General features: G+C 42.1%; 2 protein-coding genes across 2 annotated transcripts; both read left to right on the top strand.

The window, feature by feature from the left end:
* The first annotated feature begins 4,040 nt into the window (after positions 1 to 4,040).
* LOC115638171 (putative gustatory receptor clone PTE01) lies at positions 4,041 to 4,916 on the top strand. The gene has a single exon (XM_030539737.1). The coding sequence runs from the start codon at positions 4,041 to 4,043 to the stop codon at positions 4,914 to 4,916; it is 876 nt and encodes a 291-aa protein (XP_030395597.1).
* A 6,568-nt stretch (positions 4,917 to 11,484) lies between these two features.
* Positions 11,485 to 12,423, top strand: LOC115638187 (olfactory receptor 5V1-like). Its single transcript, XM_030539755.1, has one exon. The coding sequence runs from the start codon at positions 11,485 to 11,487 to the stop codon at positions 12,421 to 12,423; it is 939 nt and encodes a 312-aa protein (XP_030395615.1).
* The last annotated feature ends 1,173 nt before the right edge of the window (positions 12,424 to 13,596 follow it).

Here is a 13,596-nt window from a genome sequence, read left to right as displayed (position 1 = left end):
TGTCTGATGACCCCACTTAAATAACGAGAGCAGCTTTGGGTTCAGATGTGTCTGATTGTGACATAATTTATGTCTGGGTTTATAAATGGGATCAGAATCATGTTCAGCGGAGTTACACATGATTGTAAATTAGCTTAGAAGCTGGACTCATTGGGGTTACACAGTAGTATAAACCCCATGCAGGAGAAAGAAGGGATTCTATTCAGTGAATATGCATAGATCAGGAACAAATACATTCTTAACTTGAAGTATTGAGCTCTCTCAGAGGGAAAACACATAACTTTTGGATATGATTAGACTCTAGCAAGACAAGAAAGGAGAGAGGGGAAGAGATTCTATCTTTCTTCCTTTTCTTTTATTCCTCTTTTTTCCAAGATACCTTCCACTTTAATGTCCAGGTTCCATTAGTGCAATGAGACCACCTGGCACACTTGTCTTTCTGGATGAGATTTTCAAAGGCTCTGAAGGGACTTATGTTCCACAATTCAATGAGGGCCGAAATAACATAGGCTCCATTGAAAATCCAAGCCTCTCTGCTCAGGAAATCTTATCCTATCTCACCTATCATTCATCTGATTTTTTTTGTTTGTTTGAATTGCTGTTTTACTAATTGGTTCTTTCATCCCCACTTGCAGAAGAAATGGACATAGGAAATCAGAGTACAGAGATCGAATTCATTCTTCTGAGATTCCTCATCCCTCACAACCTGCTTATTTTTCTCTTCTTGGTACTTTTGCTCATCTACCTGGTGACACTAGTGAGGAACTTGGTAAAAATCCTTGTGGTGTGGATGGATTATCATTGCTCACCCCCACGTATTTATTTCTCTTAAACTTGTCTCTCCTGGAGACCTGCTTCATATCTTCCATCATCCTAGTGATCCTGAGGAACCTGCTGTCTCAGAGTGAAGCTATATCCTTCTTTGGTTGCATCATCCAGTGGATTCAGTTTGCCATCTTAGTTTTCCTTTAGTTGTCCTTCACCCTACATGTTATGTCCCCTTCTTGATGCCCCTGTTTTGTAATTTTCCCAGTAATAGCTAAGTGGCAGGAAATGTTGGCACCGTTTTGGAAAACTGAGTGGGAAATGATCAGGTGATCTGAAAAGGCTCTCCCTGGTAACAAAAGGTTATAAAAGCATGCAGCGCTCTGTGATGGGTTCTGTCCATCATAGAGGCAGCCCAGTGCTGACATCTAGTCACGGCTGAGACAACGGGGCAAGTCCTGAAGAGAGAAGATAGAAGATTACTTATCTGTTCCTGTCCTGGTATCCTGAGATGTCCTGGTGTTCATCATTCCTGCCCTGACACTGGTATCTTTTGGTGTTGTCCTTGGATTTTGTGCATCCTGTGTCCTGTACAATAAGAAGAATGGTGATGGTGACTTTTTACTTTCTTACCAATTGTTATTATATGATTTTGGGGCCTTGACTTAAAGCCTGTTTGTACTGTAAACACCTGATTGGTTTTCCTGTTCTTTATTGGGTATAGTTATTTGGGTGTCCTTTAATAAACTGTTCATTTTTTGAGGTTTTTTTGCAGCTATTCTTGCCTCCTTGGTTTTGAGGGAGGGGGACGAGCTTTCAGTGTGAGGGTTTGGTCTTGTTTAGGGTTCCCAGCTTCCTTAGCAATTTACACCATGATAACCCCTTTGCTGAACTCATTCATATATACCCCGAGGAATGAGAAAGTCAAAGAGGCATTGAGAGTGGCCATCTCACACAACATATTTCTTCCAGGCTCTCTAAGAATCCAAAAGGTGACCCTCACAGTCAAATACCTGAAGAGACAAGCTCAGAGATGGACAGAAGTGTTGTGAATATTTCTATCTGCATCCCAAAACATGATTTATGTGCTTGTCTTCACTCTCACACACACATCCAGCCACTGATTGCAACCCTTCAACACTAGCTGCCCAAACAATGGACAGCTACCATCATGGGGGTGTTCTCCTGGATAGGCCATGATGGAGGAACCTAGTGGGTGGAGAAAGAAAACCATTCTAATGGTGTGGGCCAAAGAGACCCTGAGACTCTCAGACTAGTGGGGGAAGAAGAAAAATCACAGGGCATGATGTACAATATAGCAACTAGGGTGGGTCCAGGGGGATTTTGGCTGGCCAGGAGAATGTACTCTGATTCTGTTCCATTCCTGGAAATGAAGAGAAAGACTGTCTAATGTGGCTTGTGATAAAATTTAAGATGTGATGAGACTAAATATTCGTACAGGCCATTTGCTGGTTTCAGTTCCTTCCATATCACCCCACTCTGGGGTCTCGTTGGTCTCTATCACTGGTCACAGATCCCTGAAAGGAGGAAATGCAGGTATTTGAAAGCAGGTTGGACCTGCAGGTGGATAAGTGGTTGGTAGCATATCCAGATGCTGGTCTAAGTGTGGAACCACCAGGGAATTGATGGTGAGAAAGGAGGGAAGGGGGAGAGAAAGGTTAATTTCTCTCTTTGTTAGGATTACTTTCTCTCTCAGGGAGAGTCTGGGAGGGAGAGAGAGAAGGAGGGGGGAAGGTGAATTTTCCTCTCTGTTTTAAGATTCAAGGAGTTTGAATCACAGTAATCTTCCAGGGTAACCCAGGGAGGGGAAGTCTGTGAGAGGCAACGGTGAGGGAAAGGGTTTACTTTCCTTGTGTTAAGATCCAGAGAGTCTGGGTCTTGGGGGTCCCCGGGCAAGGTTTTGGCGGGGAACGACCGGAGTGTACCAGGCACTGGAATTCCTGGTTGGTGGCAGCGTTACAAGTACTAAGCTGGTAATTGAGCTTAGAGGAATTCATGCTGGTACCCCATCTTTTGGACGCTAAGATTCAGAGTGGGAAATTATACCATGACAGTTCCCCAACCTCACCAGCCTCTGGAAACACAATCATTAGCATCCAGGTCTCATCAGACCCCATTCTCTCTTAACAAAGAGCGCACTCCAACCTCTGTGTCCTCTGAACTTCTCCCTGCAATGTCCAGCCCCCAGATCCACTGGACACTCTCATAATTACTCTCATAAAGGAACACCCCAGCTTACCAGTCACACCAAAGAATAAAATTCCACTCAGCACACCAGCCCTTGGGTTTGTTTATACAGAAAGCAAGTCTAAGTTTGTTTAACAAAAGAACAGAGATTCAAATGACAGCCAGCAGAAAGAGAGGAAATAAAAGGGTTACATATAAAACAAAATAATAACACTCGAACTAGAGCCTAAATTGAACTACCCTGCTATCGCCGTGTCACACAGAGCAAAAGCTCACCCCATATCCTTGCAGTGTGGCGCTGGTCTTCCATTCATGAGACCCATGACTCTTTCCTTTAGCCATCCTGGAAAGATGCACAGTTTGTCTCTGTCCCTACAGTTACGGTCCAACAATCTATTGTCTGCACTTGCAAACAGGGTATTTGTGTTTGCCTGGCTAGAATCACCACTCGAGACTTTGCAATCAGTTGATTAGCATTTGGCTTAGACTGTAAATAGGTGACCATTGTGCACCATGCAATACCCAGTTTACATGCAGACAGACAGATAAATAAACATCCCTTGCTGGGAAGAAACCTTTTGTAGATCAGTCCCAAGTGTCAGACCTTCAGGGTAATAGTCAATATATATCCAGAACTCCTCACATATTTTCCATACATATATTTCACAGTGATTATAATGACCAATGTGACACAGACTTTCAATACATTCCTTATATGGTGCCTTTGGTGAACTAGTATGTAGACACCAGACCAGGAGATCTCTGTAATCAGATCCTTGTGTCCTTTGCCAGTTGGCACCAACTGGAACTTTACTCTTAGGTCTGTGCGTCCCATCCACCCAGTTCAGGGCTGAGCAAAGTCTTCCTTGTTGGTTGGCCAGTGCTAGTTTCGTTTCAGCTAAATGCAAATCTTAGACATGGCTCCAGCCAACACCACAAATTCAAAATCCTCTGGAACTGAAAAACACAAGTTTTGCAGATGGGTCTGCCCTTGATAGTGGGCGAATCCAAAATCTGTGAATGTTATGTTTCAATTATTTGCAAAACTTTCTCTCTTTCCTTCAGAGATGGAAGATGCCGAAGAACTGATATGGGAAAATCACACTGTAATGACTGAATTTATACTCCAGGGATTTTCAGATCTCCAGGCACTACCGGCCATCCTGCTGTTTGTTGTAGTGTTAGTTATGTATATAGTAACTATGATGAGAAACAGTCTCAACATTACGCTCATATTGGCTTACCCTCTTCTCCACACCTCTGTGTATTTTTTCCTCAGCAACCTGTCCTTCCTGGAGATCTGCTACACCTCAGTCACCATCCCCAAGATGCTGGTGAATTTGCTGGTGGAGCTGAGAACTATCTCCTACTCAGGATGCATTGCACAGATGTGCTTCTTTTCCCTTCTAGGAACAGCTAAGTGTTTGCTCCTGCCTGCCATGGCATATGACCGGTTCATGGCCATATGCCACCCCCTGTGTTATGTGTTCGCAATGAACAGGAGGGTGTGTGGGTGTCTGGTGGCTGGCTCATGGCTGAGTGGGGTCGCTGTGGCACTGATACAGACTGCTCTGATAGCCAAGGTGCCATTCTGTGGGTCTAATGCCATCGACCACTTCTTCTGCGACATCGTGCCGCTGATACAGCTGGCTTGTGGCGATACCTCTGTGAATTGGACTGAGCTCCTCGCGGTGGCCACCTTCGTGGTGATCGTCCCCTTTGGCATGTTCCTAGTCTCCTACATCTGCATCATCTCCACCATCCTGAGGATGCCCTCAGCTGAGGGCAGTGGCAAGGCCTTCTCCACCTGTTCCACACATCTCATGGGGGTTTTCTTGTTCTATGGAACATGCTGCACGATGTATTTAAGCCACACCTCCAGCAACTCACTGGAATTGACAGACTGCTCGCCCTGCTGTATACAATGGTTAGGCCAATGCTAAACCCCATTATTTACTGCCTGAGAAACAAAGAAGTGAAAGGGGCCCTGAGGAACCTCCTGGGCAGAACAAAATTTGCATCTCAACCATGAAACAAATTCGTGTTTGTTTCTGGTAATGAGGGAATATTGTTGTTGCTTATTGTGGACTCATGCTCATAACCTGCAGTGCCTAAATTAAACAATTTATTATAATAACCCTGTGCACATTCTCTCTTTGCATCCACACACAAATGAGATAGGTGTTCTTAACATGAGAGAGAGAGAGGACTAGGATAGATAGATAGTATGTGGGGCACCTGTCATTGTCCACTGTCAGAAGACAGGATACTGGGCTAGCTGGACCTTTGGTCTGACCCAGTATGGCCATTCTTATGTTGTTTTGATAGCTAGATAAGATGGATGGTACTGCTGAGCAACCTTAACTCTGCATTAAAGTTTTTGGGTGGCAAATTTCCCTTGTTTTTTGAGGAACTAGTGCCCAGATAATCTCACTATCCCTGCATATTTTAGAGCTGTTGGAACATTAAAAAGATGTTCATACTGTAGATGGCTGCATATTGGGAACCTCTGGATCAAATGACTCCACATTTTCGACCACAAACTCTACCCCAGAACCTGTGCCAGCCTACCAACTTTGAAGAAAAATGTCCTCATGCATAGGACTGGAAGGGACCTCGAGACATCATGTAATTCAGTCTCCAGCACTCATGGCTGGATTACAGACAGATGTCTGTCCAACCTGTTCTTAAAAACCTCCAATGATGCAGATTCCACAACCTCCCTAGGCAATTTATTCCAGTTCTTAACCACCCTGACAGTTAGGAAATTTTTCCTAATGTCCAACTTAAACTATCCTTGCTGCAGTTTAAGACCATTGCCTCTTGTCCTATCTTCAGAGGTTAAGAACATAAGAACAAAAGAACATAAGAACGGCCAGTATCCTGTCTACCGACAGTGGCCAATGCCAGGTGCCCCAGAGGGAGTGAATTTAACAGGCAACGATCAAGTGATCTCTCTCCTGCCATCCATCTCCATCTTCTGACATACAGAGGCTAGGGACACCATTCCTTACCTGTCCTGGTTAATAGCCATTTATGGACTTAACCACCATGAATTTATCCAGTTCTATTTTAAACGCTGTTATAGTACTAGCCTTCACAACCTCCTCAGGTAAGGAGTTCCACAAGTTGACTGTGTGCTGTGTGAAGAAGAACTTCCTTTTATTTGTCTTAAACCTGCTGCCCATTAATTTCATTTGGTGGCCCCTAGTTCTTGTATTATGGGAACAAGTAAATAACTTTTCCTTATTCACTTTCTCCACGCCACTCATGATTTTATAGGCCTCTATCATATCCCCCCTTAGTCTCCTCTTTTCCAAGCTGAAGTGTCCTAGCCTCTTTAATCTTTCTTCATATGGTACCCTCTCCAAACCCCTAATCATTTTAGTTGCCCTTTTCTGAACCCTTTCTAGTGCCAGTATATCTTTTTTGAGATGAGGAGACCACGTCTGGACGCAGTATTCAAGATGTGGGCGTACCATTGATTTATATAAGGGCAATAATATATTCTCCGTCTTATTTTCTATACTCTTTTTAATGATTCCTAACATCCTGTTTGCTTTTTCGACCGCTTCTGCACACAGCATGGACATCTTCAGAGAACTATCCACAATGACTCCAAGATCTTTTTTCCTGACTCATTGTAGCTAAATTAGCCCCCATCATATTGTATGTATAGTTGGGGTTATTTTTTCCAATATGCATTACTTTACATTTATCCACATTAAATTTCATTTGCCATTTTGTTGCCCAATCACTTAGTTTTGTGAGATCTTTTTGAAGTTCTTCACAGTCTGCTTTGGTCTTAACTATCTTGAGCAGTTTAGTATCATCTGCAAACTTTGCCATCTCACTGTTTACCCTTTTCTCCAGATCATTTATGAATAAATTGAATAGGATTGGCCCTAGGACTGACCCTTGGGGAACACCACTAGTTACCCCTCTCCATTCTGAGAATTTACCATTAATTCCTACCCTTTGTTCCCTATCTTTTAACCAGTTCTCAGTCCGTGAAAGGATCTTCCCTTTTATCCCATGACAGCTTAACAAGAACAATTTTTCTCCCTCCTCTTTTAACAAGCTTTTTGTACTTGAAAACTGTTATCATGTCCCCCCCAATGCTTCTCTTCTCCACAATAAACAAATACAATTTTTTCAATCTTTCCTCAGAGGTCATGTTTTCTAGACCTGTATGTGGCTTTCAGAGCAATATGAATATTAAAAATAACTATTTCCTTAAGTGTGAGGAATCTCCTGGACCAAATGACCCCAACTGGAGTTAGTAACTCTATCCCTGGCCCACATGTAGCTCAGGCAGGTGGGGAGGTGGCGCTATGCCAGTTGCTGATGGAATGTGACCTAGTGTTCATATTAACTAGGAAACATTAAAGAGAAATCCACATGATAGACACAGCACCATGTGGTTATGTGAGCTGAAAATAGAAACAGGTCCGTGATTATCCACTGCTGAAAGAATACAGAGCTTGAGACAGGTGGGAACAAAGATAGGAACTTATGAAACAATATAAGTGCGCATGGTCAAATTTTCCATTGGTTAGAACAGGGGTGTACGATAGTGCCAAAAGATACTCACACCTCTCTCAGGGCATGTCTCTACTACAAAACTATGTCAACCTAAGTTACATTGTGTGATGAAGAGGGAGATTTTCTTAGTGTTTTGCATAAATAGTGTGCGGGTCTCAGTTTCTTTGTGGGCTGTGGGTTTAACGAGGGGGTGGGAGAGGGTTCTTAAGTTTTTTTTGTTGAAATTTATGGATTTTGCTGTCAGATTATGACTGGTTACTCCTCAGTGGGTGTTCTTTTTTGATGGCTCAAAACATTTTTGGGAGGGTCATTCTGTTTGGTTTGGATTTAGTTAATTATTTTGTGTTTTAAGGGTGTCAGCCTTTACCTCAGGGTTCTTAGTTTGCCCCTTCATAACCACAAATGTGCCTTGATTTTTTTTTTTGCTTTTTTAAGAGTTTTTTTTAGTTTTATTAGTTTTTTACTTTTGTTTGGCCATTTAGCTTTAATAATGGCCTTTTTAATACATATATTTTTGATGCATGAATTTCTTATTTACATAAACAGTTTTTACAGAGACTTTTAAAAAGTTAACAAATGGCAGTTTTTATGTTGAAAAAGAAAGTCATCGTAAATTAGGCCTTGCTAAATTTTGGAACTATTTTTTCCTATTTTGGGGCCTTGGCCTTTGAAATTCCTCTAATTTAATTAACATAGACAAAGACAAAATCCTGTCTGTCACTTGCAAGGCATAAATAAAAAGAAAATGGTTAATACTAGTATTTACTATCCTAGTTATTTATTTTAATACCTTAATTTTTACTATAAAACATATATTGTATATAGCCAAAACATAACCAATTATATAGCCCAGTACCCATGGTACAACATTTGGAGCCATTGACCTCAAGGGAGATTTTAATCCATTGAGTTCAGTGGCCATTTTGAGCCATTCATTTAAATAGGAGATTTGGGCAGTGGCTTCAACGGACATTTTGATCACTTGATTTCAATGGGAGTTTTGGTCTAACGCCTTCAATGGGCATTTTTGCTCCATGGATGTCAATGAGTGGTTTGCTTGAGCACAAAATAAACAAGCTCCTCATAAAGATCAACTGAAATGGAAGCTTTGCCTGGGTAAAGGCTGAATGAAATATGAAACATCAATCCAGGTGGATTTGCAAATTCAGAATAATTGTCAGGATGTGGCCCAGCACAACTCTCTTTTGAAAAAGGACCTCCTAGAAATTAAGCAAGATCATCGGTATTTTTGCTGAGTATTTGCCATAGAAGATATTGTTCATGGTTTATGTGACAGGACTCTTGCCTCTGACCTTGCCTCACGCTCACTGCTTCAGAGGGAGTGGGGTGGGGGACATGTCTGACTTGCTTGATCAACAGCATCAGGTGAAAAATTCTTTGGCTTCAGACTTGGCAACATATGGTTGGCACCACCTTCAATGCCAGTGCTCTCAATAGTGTCCAGTAGGACAGATGATGCAGGGCTAGACCCCACACTTTATTTGTGCTACATGATAATGTGCATTAACAAGCAGCATTAACTGTCTGATTCCCCAGTGAAAAACTGGAGATGTGTTTTTTAAAGTATGATATCCCCAATGGTCATAAAGAAACTAGAATGTTCTCACTCCACATAAGAGCTGTGTGTGCCAGAATCCTGCAGATAGGAGAGCTGCAGAGCCCACAGTAGATAGGAAAAATGGGTGAAGGAAGTCTTGGATAAAAACAAAACACAGAGAGAGACCAGGTGAGTGAAGTAATATCTATTATTGGACCAACATCTGTTGGTGAGAGAGACAAGGTTTGAGTCATACAGAGCTCTTGTTCTGTGTGACTTAAAAGCTTGTCTCTCTCTCTCACCATAGAGGTTGGTCTAATAAAGATTTGACCTCCCCCACCCTGTCTCTCTAATAAGCTGGGACTGACAGAGCTACAACTACACTGTAAACACAGTTATAGGCAAACAGGATCAGCGATGTCCATTTCAAGGCTCTGCAGATAGTTTCCTTAGCCAAGTATTTTGGACCTGTAGCTTCATGTTGTTATAGCAAGATTGTTCAGGAGAAAGCTGGAATATTATGCATGCTGCAGCATACAAGTATAAAGAGCTTCTTTTTTCTCAAGAGATCTCAGTCTTTCTCCATGCCTAGAGGGAGATAGCAATACAGATGTAGAAGTGCGTGAAGAACAATTCTGGACGAAGCACATTTTTTTACGTGATTGCTAAGGTAACTCAGAAAATTCCTTATGCTTGAATTAATCTACTCTATGGAACTTTATGGTGGAGGTGAGACTTCCTTTCTTTAAGCCATGTAACAAGGTGTTATTTGCTTCCTACATTGAGGACAAGATAAGAATCAGTCCTTTATACAATCCGATCTTGCTTATGGTTGATTTAGACTGGAGAGTTAGACAGACAGAAATTCTATGATGCAAATATATATCATCTACATGTGAAAAACTGAGAAAATGTCTGCATTAGCTCTTAGGAATATTGTGCATGATTTGGTTTTTCCCTGTTCTGTTCTATATGTCTTCCTGATTGAATACAGGGTTACCTCAAACAAAGACTGTGAAGGGGGCTGTTAAGGAATCCAGCAAGAGTCAATCAATGACACAGATAAATCATCCCCTCAGATACCTGCTTCAAACAATGAGCTGGAACATCAATTGCGGGATGAACCTACCTAGCTAGCACCATCCAGATTAGGATGTTTTTATCTACCCAAGGACAGGGCTGAGATTAAAAGACACTGTGGGGTTATAAAGATGTCCCTAGCAGATCTGGAGGGGGAGAAATGGTAAACTCAGTTGGATGCAGACAAAGAGACACAGAGCCAGCTTGCTGGAAGCTGACCCAGACAAAGACTTGAACCTGATATAGTACAATAGAGCCCAGAGTTATGAACACCAGAGTTACAAACTCATTGGTCATCCACACACCCTTAGACAAAAAAACAAAATCACAACCTCAACTCTCCCCCCTCCAACCACACCACCACAGCAAATCCAATACAGTACTATGTTAAATGTAAACTACTAAAATAAAGTGAAAGTTTAAAAAAAAGCTTCAACAAGGTAAGGAAACTATTTCTCTGCTTTTTTCATTTAAATTAAGATGACTAAAAGCAGCATTTTTCTTCTGCATAGTAAAGTTTCAAAGCTGTATTAAGTCAATGTTCAATAGTAAACTTTTGGAAGAACAATCAGAGTTTTTTTTTCAGAATCACGAATATTGCGGAGTTACGAACAACCTCCATTCCCAAGATGTTTGGAACTCTGAGGTTCTACTGTATAGAAAACAGAGCAGCAAGGGTGGGGAGGTGGGTGATTTGGCTAGACTGAAAGGGAGGCGTCATTAGGAAAGGGATAGAAAATATCATAATGCCACTATATAAATCCACAGCACACTCAGACCTTGAATACTGTGTGCAGTTCTGGTCGCTCCCTCTGAATAAAAAAGATATATTAGAATTGGAAAAGGTATAGAGAAGGGCAACAAAAATTATTAGGGGTATGGAACAGCTTCCATATGAGGAGAGATTTATTCTTACCATTTATTCCTACCCTTTCATTTCCTGTCTTTTAACCTGTTACTGATCCAGGAGAGGACCTTCCCTCTTATCCCAGGACTACTTACTTTGCTTAAAAGCCTTTGGTGTGGGACATTATCAAAAGCTTTCTGAAAGTCCAGGTACACTATATCCACTGGATCCCATTTGTCCACATACTTTTTGACATCCTCAAGATTTCTAATAGATTAGTGAGGTTTGATTTCTCTTTAAAAAAGCCATGAAATGGAACAACGTTTTTTACTGTTGGTGGAATGTTCCTAGAATGCTGTGTGCACATTATAAATCACCAACATAATGATCATTAGAATAATCATCAATCACTCAGTCTGGTACTGGATAAGAGAGTTCATGTTCATTATTTTCCCCCCATTTTGTTTCTCTCTCCAGGCACATGGAAGCTAAAAACCAAACTACAGAGTTTGTGATGGTGGGGTTTGCCACTCATCCAGAGCTTCAGAACTTGCTTTTTGTGGTGACTTTCATCATGTACATGGTGTCGTTGATGGGGAATATCCTCATCAGTGCCACAGTTTGGCTTGACCTGGTTCTTCACACCCCCATGTACTATTTCATCTCCAGTTTGTCCTTGGTTGACATCTGCTACACCACGGTCACCATCCCCAAGATGCTGGAGAACCTGCTTTCTCAGGACAGAACCATCTCTTTCACTGGCTGTGCTGCCCAATTGTACTTCCTTCTTTCACTAGGGACCACCGAATGTTTCCTTCTTGCTGCCATGGCATATGACCGTGTCTTGGCCATCTGTAACCCTCTGCGGTATGTGGTCATCATGAACAAGAGCCTGTGTGTCCAGCTGGTGGCTGGCTCCTGGGTCAGTGGTTTGCTGCTCTCCTTGGGTCAGACCTCACTCATCTTCACCTTGCCCTTCTGTGGGGACAACCGGATCAACCATTTCTTCTGTGACATTCCACCCCTCTTGACCTTGGCCTGCGGAGACACTGTGATGAACGAAATTGCTGTCTTTGTAGCTGGGATGTTAATCACACTGATCCCTTCTTTGTTGATACTGGGGTCCTATATCCACATCATCTCCACCATCCAGAAGATCACATCGGCTCAAGGCAGACAAAAAGCCTTCTCCACCTGCTCCTCTCACCTCATAGTCATCACTCTGTTCTATGGCTCTGCCAGTGCCATGTACTTGCGACCCAGGTCCAGCTATACCCCGGAAAGTGACAAATTTCTGGCCCTGCTCTATTCTGTGGTGACACCCACATTAAACCCCATTATCTACAGCCTGAGAAGCAAAGATATCAGTAGAGCCCTGAGGAGAGTCATAACCTCAAATATATTTCTTCTCAAGATGTGAACAGAGGAACACGGCCCGATACGCTCCTTGTTTACTCTGGTTTAATGGCAACATTGCTCCATTGTCTTCCCTGGAGTTGTGACAGTTTTGTGGGTACTCAGGATGGTGGGTCACCTCATTACTGAAGGCAAGGGGGTGAGAGGGAGTCTTCCATGTGATATATGTGATACCACCAGCCTATCCACCTCTCAAGCACTGTCCTATGGGCTACATCAGCTCTAACTTCACCTTGCAGTTTATCAACAGGTGCATGCCAGTCTTTCATCCCCTTTGAAACATTTCCCTGACACTGGCTACTTACAGAAATTCCTGATCCTCTGCCCCTAAAGATGCCACATATCCCAGTTTACCAGTTTTACCTTAAACCTGCGGTCTTGCAAACCACACAGCACTTGTGAGTGCTTACAATAAACCAAAAGAAGGTTTAGTGTAAGAAAGGATAAGAATTAAAGAAGGGAGTGGAGGAAACAAATGGTTAAAAAGTAACACAAAATATGAATCTGAGTCTACACTTATCAATCATTACATTTCCTACCTAGTAAGTTAGACCCCCCTCTTCCTCTCCAACTTCAGTCGGTTGCCAAGCTGACTGGCATCTCATTGCATTACTCACACACCGTACTATAGGGTCCACTAATTCAATGTCTCTGGGAGAACACAAAGTAATAATTTCATGGCCATGCAAATTATTAATCAGTATCACCCTATTGGCCTTAGTTGAGATCAAGGGAACCCATTTTGATAGGCCCTTTGCAAGACAGAATCTGAGATTTTAAAAGCAGACATAGACTTGGATGTCAATTCTCATTAAAATGCATTTACAAATCTCAGCCTAAATATACAAGGAAGACATTATTTTCCATATTTTGCAGATGTGGGATGGAGGCAAACACTGCACGGGTTAGGAGCTGAATTCTTACATGGGTGACCAATCTGATACCTTCCCCTTTCGGATTAATAGATGTTTCCCTTCTGACCATCTTGCAAGTAAGGCAGAGAGAACCAGGATAATTGAGCAAGAGGGAGACCTTGAGTGAGATCTTCAAAGCTGCCTAAAAGGATTTGGGTGCCCAGTTTGCATTGGAATATAGTGTGTGGTTCTGCCCCTAAACCCTTTTGTAGAATAAAGTTATTAGGACATCCTAGAAATTTGTGTGATTCCACTATAAACCT

The sequence above is a fragment of the Gopherus evgoodei genome, chromosome 21, assembly GCF_007399415.2.
Source record: "Gopherus evgoodei ecotype Sinaloan lineage chromosome 21, rGopEvg1_v1.p, whole genome shotgun sequence".
Taxonomy (NCBI): Eukaryota; Metazoa; Chordata; order Testudines; family Testudinidae; genus Gopherus; species Gopherus evgoodei.
This window is presented reverse-complemented; position numbering and strand designations above follow the sequence as displayed.